Source organism: Camelina sativa, chromosome 15 (assembly GCF_000633955.1).
Source record: "Camelina sativa cultivar DH55 chromosome 15, Cs, whole genome shotgun sequence".
NCBI classification, from domain to species: Eukaryota; Viridiplantae; Streptophyta; class Magnoliopsida; order Brassicales; family Brassicaceae; genus Camelina; species Camelina sativa.
The window spans coordinates 20415206-20423587 of record NC_025699.1 but is presented as its reverse complement, the minus strand read 5'-3'; the positions used below and the strand labels follow the sequence as shown (position 1 = coordinate 20423587).

General features: G+C 30.1%; 1 protein-coding gene across 1 annotated transcript; it reads left to right on the top strand.

Moving 5' to 3' along the window:
- Window positions 6223–7546, top strand: LOC104747260. The gene is made up of 2 exons (XM_010468866.2): window positions 6223–6793; window positions 7040–7546. The coding sequence occupies exons 1-2, from the start codon at window positions 6415–6417 to the stop codon at window positions 7375–7377; spliced, it is 717 nt and encodes a 238-aa protein (XP_010467168.1). The 5' UTR covers window positions 6223–6414; the 3' UTR covers window positions 7378–7546.

Below are 8382 nucleotides of genomic sequence, written 5' to 3'. Positions count from 1 at the left end.
CTTGTTTATGATTTGTGATTGTTCTGTTTCATTCCTATTTGCATTTCTGTTTCATCTACTCATTGTCCTGTTCATTATTGTCTTGCATTAGTTCATCATAGTAGTTTCTATTTCTGTTCTAGCTTCATATAGTCATAATCATTCTGTTCCATTCACATTTAGTTCTTAGTTCTTGTAGTTTTACTTTCTGCATCTTTACATTTTCATCTTAGGATTGTTAGTGACAAACAATCTTTGCATTTGGCTTAACTTAGATTCATATACATATCTTAATTGTTCACAAACACTCATTTAGGATTGATACCTCTTATACTGCAACAGCATAAGGGGAATTGAAACACCCATCCATCTATCCATTCATATCTCATCATTGCATGCATTCATCATCATTCATTCATCACCCACACAACAAATCTTGTTTCAATAATTAATTTTTCTGATAAAATCTTTTAATGAGCAAAATTACTTTCTGCAAAGAGATTTGATTTAGTGATTTTGTGAACAATTTAAATTTGTTTTTAAAGCTGATTTATTACCTAGAATTTTGCAAAGAGATTTGAATTTTCTGGTTTTAAATTTAGATAATATTTGCAGTGAGAACTGATTTATTTTACAAAAGAGTTTAGAGTTCTAGATCTGAATTTTAATTTCTTGAACCCTATTAATTTATTAATTTAATATTCTGTAATTTCCTGAGAAATTTTCTAGGCCTAGCTCTTTGATCCTTTGAATTTACAACACTTTTAATTCTGTTTTTGCATTATTTTTAATTTAAAATTTTGATTTAGCATAATTAAAAGATTAATAAGTCTATTGTGTGATCTAGAGTCTCTGTGGATTCGACCCCTAGAGTATTACAACTGCAAGGCTGTTATTACCATTAGGGCATTACAATTTGAGCATATCATTTAGTTTGGGGTTAAAAATTGATTAGATTTGAAACATTTGTTTGCCTTTGAAAAAAAAAAGTGATTTTATGTAAAGTATACATGTAAATGGTTTTAAATATTAGTTTCATGTGAATATAATTGTTTAAATTTTGGTTGTATAGTTTAGAAGTGATGGATTTTAGTTTTAGGGTATACTTTAGTAATTAGATTTTTGGTGTAAATTTGGATTTTAGATTTTGTGTTTAAAATTTAGGTTTTTTGAAGATTGGATATACTGAATATTTTTTTTGAAAAATAAAACGGCCACTGAAATTTGGGTGTTTTTTTGTAGATATTTAAGCAACGATTAAGTTATGTGACATTTTCGTGACTATAAATAGCCACGATTTAACAAACATAATTTATAAATTTGTTTAGTCACGAAATTGCCACAAATAAAATTTGTGGCTATAGTTAGTGACGAAATTGTCACAGATAAAATTCTTAGCTAAAATTAGTCACGAAAAAACACAAAAAGCTACGAAACAGTCATGTTATTTGTTAATGACTAATATTAGTGACTAATATTAGTAGCTATACGAATTTTTTTTTCTAGTGGAGAATGACGAATCTAAAACAAAAGAACGAAAACAATCTACACAGCAAAACCCAACATGTCCTCAAACCTGGATCTTCATTCCCACATCAGAAATCCCTCAAGAAAGGCACCAAAAACCCACAAACCTTACTGAAAACATTTCTCTCCTTTATCCACACTCAAAAACGACAAAGTGAGGCTAGTGGGTCTGCGGGACGGGTTGTCACATGACTAAAGAAAGAGAAGATGGCGTCGACTTTGGCTTAAATACTCGGCCCCTTGTTTTCCATCGAGTAAACCGCAACAAGCCAGAGAAATAGAGTCACCCCGAACAGATCATTTAGTTTTCTTATATATATATATATATATATATATATATATATATATATATATACTAGGTACTAACCCGCGGAGAACCGCGGGTTGAACATTTTTTTAATAAAAAATTGCAATAATTTATTTTATTATTAGGTTATTTATAATAGTTTGTGATTAAAAATTTGGTTTGCTTATATTATAATTTTTATATTTTAAAAATGTTTATTGAAAACCTGTCAATAAAATATTTGTATGTAATGAATAAAATTGTTTAAACCTTTGTCAACTAAACACAATCCTTACTAACATGCAAAAAAGAGAAACTAAATATAGCTAATAAAAGTTTTAAAAAGTCTCTTTGAAAACAACATTCATTGTTTTTTCTGTGGCTTTCTCTTTTTGTCTGTAATAATTTTTACTTGTGGTAAAAATTTTTTTTGATAAAATTTGTAGTTGTATATTTTATTCGATTTAGTTTTTATCTGTTAATTTTTTTAAGTATGTATTAGTTTTTATTCTAATAGATTTTTTTTACTTTTCTACAATTTATTTTAAATAATATGAAAAACTTAATAGATTTTCCATCTATTACTCAAAATAATATGAAAAACTTAATAGATTTTTTTTACTTTTCTACAATTTATTCTATTTAATGTATCCCTAATTTTCATTTTTTAGTTAATTATATTTATTTAATTAATTTATTAATCTTAATTAAGTTTTTTTAATGGCAATTGAATGTAATTTTTTACACATTTAAGGTTAGTTTCATATTTGTACTTCCCAATTAATATAGTAGGATATATATATATATATATATATATATATATGTTGATATACACATTTTATTTCTACAGTTGATATATATATATATAGTATACTAAATATGGGTGAAAAATAAATATTTATATTTTTATATCTTTATATACTAAATGAGTTATGGATGCTCGTCAAGTTCAATTTTTTTATGTTTGTCATTTTCAGTATATGACACATATTTCTGCTTATGTAATAAGTTGTTTACTAGAGTTTTGTATTGACTTTGTATCTGTTGTAAAACCAAATTGATTAATGAAAGATATTGGAAGGAAAAAAAAAAGTAAATGTATTGAAAATTTAATTAAATTTTTAAAAATATATTATTTTGCAAAAAAAGCCATTTATTAATTGCAAGTCTAAAACGAAATAATCAAATAATGTATCCGGTTGACAAATAAAATCACTAGTTTCATATGGTTTTGACCATCATTAAAAAAAATGGAGAGTGGGTTTTTTTCTGGTAATTCTAACCGAATCTGATAACAAACCGTACTACACCATCCTTACGTGAATCAAAATTAAACAAATACTGTTTATTTCTTGTCATATCTTTTGTGAATCACGGTTGACTTTGACCATAATTCCTTTTGAAATCGAGATATTATGTCTAAAGTCTTTATATTAACATGAATACTAAAAACCCTTATACAGTATGCATCTCCATCAAAGCTAGACATTGGGCTTGGGCTAGTTAGTTAGCTAAGGGTTTGGGAGGTACATCAAAAAAATTGGCATGTTGCATCAGTTAATATGTGTCACATAAATAAATGATTTAAATTTGAATTACTTTTTATGAATGATACCAAAAATAAAATTTAACATCAATTTAAATAACTGATGCTATCAGTAATCTTATTTACATCAATTCAGTATAATTGATATAAATTTCTATTAATTTGCATCACTTTTAAAATATTGATACAAAATATAATTTTACATCACTTAAACAATCGATATAATTTATAATTTATATTAACATTACTTAAAGAAATTGATACAAATTTACATCAATAAAAAGTGATGCTAATTATATGATTTCACATCAATTGTTAAAACTGATATACCTATTTATTTGTTGTATATCGATTAGACGAAACTGATGTTATTTTCTCTTAATTTGTATCAGTTAAGAAATTTGACGCTAATATATTCAAACTAGTTTTTAATAAACGTATATGTATATATATATTTCAATTTGACATACATAAAACGTATATATTTTTTAATTTATTAGTTTTTAATCATTTTCAGATTTAATTCTTTTAACTCTATTTAAATATCTAGATACTTTAATTTTGAAATTACAAAATATAATATAGTAGAAATAATATATATTATATAGTATATAAGTATTTTTTTCCATTTTGCAGTATGTATATCTAACTCGGGACTTGTCATATGGTCATACTGTATATCTAAAAGTAATATGCCGGCACAATTACAAAGCACATGAAAGTGTAGAAGCTTCCATTTTAAACAGGTCGAGGAGTCTCCAACATGAACTGTTTCGCGTTTTATGCATGCAAGCTTTTTAAATTAAACATAGAGAACCTAGAACAAGATAAGCAATTAAGCATGTGAAAGGCGGAGACTAATAAGAAACTTATATATACCAAATCATGTGAATTTGAAGACAAAGAGTAAGAGAGGCATATAGGTAGAGGTTGGGTTAAAGACAGGTACCACCACTTGGGGCTACAACTTGAATGGATCACTTTTTCGGCCGATAAATTGGGGAGTGGAACATTGACTACTGTGCATCTGCTCTACCAAATTAATTTGTTGATTAGTCATAACGTGGTGGTCCATTTTTAATGAGTTATTGTTTGTTTTTAAGAGCTGCTAAGTAAAGTCTTTTGATTACTTATGTTTGAGGGGAACCAATGCGGTCGTTGATTGCGAAAAGTACTAGTCCCTATACGAAATAGGTGTAGTTTAAGCGGTTGATCATATCCATACTCCCTCTGTTTCACAAAGACTGTCATTTTACAGAATTTTCCTTGTTTCACAAAGACTGTCACTTTACAATTCCAATGTGTTTTTTACATTAAATTTTCTAATTTACCCTTTATCCCAAAGCTCACTTTCATTGAATTTAAACCATTAGTCACTTATTAAAAAGGGGCAAACATGTATAATTCTATATTTTCTTAATTTGTGTGCATTATGTCAAAATGATACTCTTAATGAAACGGAGGGAGTAATTTTTTTTGAAGAGATACATATGTCAAATATATATGCAATATATATACTGAATCACAAATTTGACGACATAAGCAAATAATTTTCATAATTTGGTTTTCGGTCCAAATTCTTTATATATAGGTTGCGAACGTAAATGAAACTAGCTACTTTATTAGAAAATAGTGCTAAAATTCATTTATTAAAAAGAAACTAGTTTATATCATGGAGAAAACCTTTAATGTGAATTAAATTCGGTATGTTGTATGTACTTAGGGCATCTCCAATAACTCTCCTCATTTTGAAGGGAGCAAATCCTCAAAATGAAGATTTGAAGGTTGTTTGCTCCAACAATCAATCCTCAAAAAAATCCTTAAAAACTAATTAATTTGGAATATAGTCCTTAATATTTACAAAATTCATTAATATATGTAATATATGTAATATATGTGTTCAAGTATTTTGGTACAACTTGCATACATTCAAGTTGTAATATATGTGTTCAAGTATTTTGGTACCTAATTACTAGTATTTTGGTACAACTTGTAATATATGTAATATATGTGTTCAAGTAATTTATATGTATTTTGCTTTAATTTGTGTTAAGTTTGTTTAATGTATTTTTATTTTGTGAGAATCTTGTTTAATGTATCTGTTTTGTAACTTTGTTTTAATATTATATTTTATTTTGTAAACTTTTTTTTTATATATTAAAAATTATTTTTTGTTTATTAAATTTATTTTAGTGTGCTTAAGTTTATTAATTAAATTTTATACAATAAATTATGAAAGACATAAATATAGGGACTAAACTGAAAATAAAAAGTAGTTTTGAGGTTTTGAATAGTGAAACCTCAAATTTAAGGTTTCACTATTCAAAACCTCAAAATTTGAAGATTTGAAGACTTGTTAGGTTGTCAAAAACCTCAAAATTTGAGGGGATAAGGGCTTGTTGGAGATGCCTTTAGGCTTCTTACTCGTTTGCATTATTTTTGATGCAAGAGGTGCGTGTAACCGCACTCATTATGAATAAAGATCAAGTTTTTTTTTTTTTTTTGCTCTTTCGTCGTGGAGTTTGATATAACCACGAATAAAGATCAAGTTTAGAAGAAGAAATTGCCACAATAGTTTTAAACTCTGATGTTTTTTTTTTTTTTTGACAAAAGTTTTAAACTCTGATGTTTATTCATTCAATATCACATTATTTTTTCTCGAAAACTTTGGAATATGGAGTGGTTGAAAAAGAAAATTTCTCTTAGTCACAACCACTACATTATTTCTATAGTAATATAGAAACCTAAAGCCTTATTTTTCGTTACTCCTTTATTTGGTGTCCCGTATGTATGTGTGTCTTATATAGTTACCTCTAAATTTTTTTTTTTTAATAATCAAAACTACTTAACACTTTTCGATTAATCGAGGAGACCAAAACACATTTAAATTGTTATTTTAGATATTATTTTCTGTAAATATAATGTATATTTATTTATGTATGCACATGCAACCATGAATTCGTTTAGTCAAAAATATGAGCCATAAATTGCGCAAACACACACAGACACATATAATATATATTTATATACGTAGGCTCCAAATTCACAGAACATCAGACACACACACACACACACAATGGATTGGTTCTCATGGCTGTCTAAAACCGATCTTGACCCGACCCTAAGCTACGAGTACGGACTCATCTTCGCCCAAAAGAAGCTCCAGCGTGAAGACATCGCTCTCTTCAACCACAACTATCTCCGCCGACTTGGCATTAATGTAGCCAAACACCGCCTAGAGATTCTGAAACTCTCAAAAAAAGAGACACAAGAACTCGGTTCCAATCACCATCGTCCCGCCTCGGCCAAACTCATATCTCTCGTCATCAAGGCGACCAAAAGCATCGGCGATCGCTTAAACAAGTGGCTTTTTCTCGAAGGAACCGCCGTGGTTAAACCGTTGAAAGAGAAGCAGTCCTCACCGCCAGCCTACCGCACCGGAGCGTTTGTGACTGGTAGGTCAAGATAATGCACCTAATCATTACAACCAAACTAATTTTTTTTTTCCAACAAAACTGCATTTATGATTGAAGCAAGAAAAGTCTAAATTCTGTAGATTCATAATTGGTGTATATAGGTAGGAGAAACTAGTAAAGTGATAAAATCTTTCAAGTTATGTAATAATTAGGGTTTAATAGTTGAGGTGGTATTAGTTAAAACTTCTTTTTATTATGTTGAGAAAATTAGTTAACAACTTTCAGGTAACAGCAATAAAGTCAATGCTGAAAAAGCTGAGGTACACATGGAGAGATTACCTGTGATCAAAAGGAAAAGGATCGCAAAATCTGGACCGTTAGATCTGAAACATGGAATGCAAGAGAAAACGACGTTAGTAAGCAACCGAAGCATGAACCTATCAGGACCGTTGGACCGAAGCGTCCAAGAAAGACTCATATTAGCTTATAGAAGCCCTGTTGTGGCAGGACAGTTGGATGGAAACTTAAGCGAACGGCTAAGATTATCAGGGCCGTTGAAGGGAAGACCACCTAGCCCAAGTGTGTATGTGGAGTACAATAAAAGATACGATGATACACAATGAGATGCTATGTTTCATAACTTGAAGCCAACGTAGATCCCAGAGTATAAAATTATGTTTTTGTTTCATTTTGGAAAACGGATGTAGCTACTTATATGTAACTAGGGAGGAAAATCGGTAATTTCATACCTCAGCTAGAGAGGTATGTTTGATTCCTACACCATGTTTAATATTGTGCAAATCTATACATTAAATTCAATAAAATTCAAATTCGCTACTCCAGCTTATTAAAATGTGTTATTACATACATAAGCCGTGACAGATGTTAACCAACTGTCAACGACTGCTTACGTGGACGCCACGTATGAAATGACGTCGTTATGAAAAATAAAAAAAAATAACTTTTTTGGTTAAAAAATATCTCTTTGGGGTTCTCTTTTCTTCCTCATTTTTGCCCGATTTGGGGATTGAACCGAAAAACACTAAAAAAATTTAAAAATCCCCAAATCAATTAAACAAAGAAAAGCAACTTCAACTCGGCGAGTGACGTCATTTCAAGTCTCTCTCTCTCTCTCTCTCTCTCTCTCTCTCTCTCTCTCTCTCTCTCTCTCTCTCTCTCTCTCTCTCTCTCTCTCTCTCTCTCTCTCTCTCTCTCTCTCTCTCTCTCTCTCTCTCTCTCTCTCTCTCTCTCTCTCTCTCTCTCTCTCTCTCTCTCTCTCTCTCTCTCTCTCTCTCTCTCTCTCTCTCTCTCTCTCTCTCTCTCTCTCTCTCTCTCTCTCTCTCTCTCTCTCTCTCTCTCTCTCTCTCTCTCTCTCTCTCTCTCTCTCTCTCTCTCTCTCTCTCTCTCTCTCAATTTTTGCAATTTCAATGGCTTCCTTCACAACATATTCTTCTTCGCGTCGTGTGGCGATTGTCAAAGCTGCGACGGTGGATTCGGATTACTCTTTGAAACGAGGTAATGGTAATGAGCAGAGAGAGACGATTATGCTTCCTGGTTGCGATTACAATCATTGGCTTATTGTAATGGAGTTTCCCAAGAAGCTTTTACAAATCGGAAAAGAAGGAGGA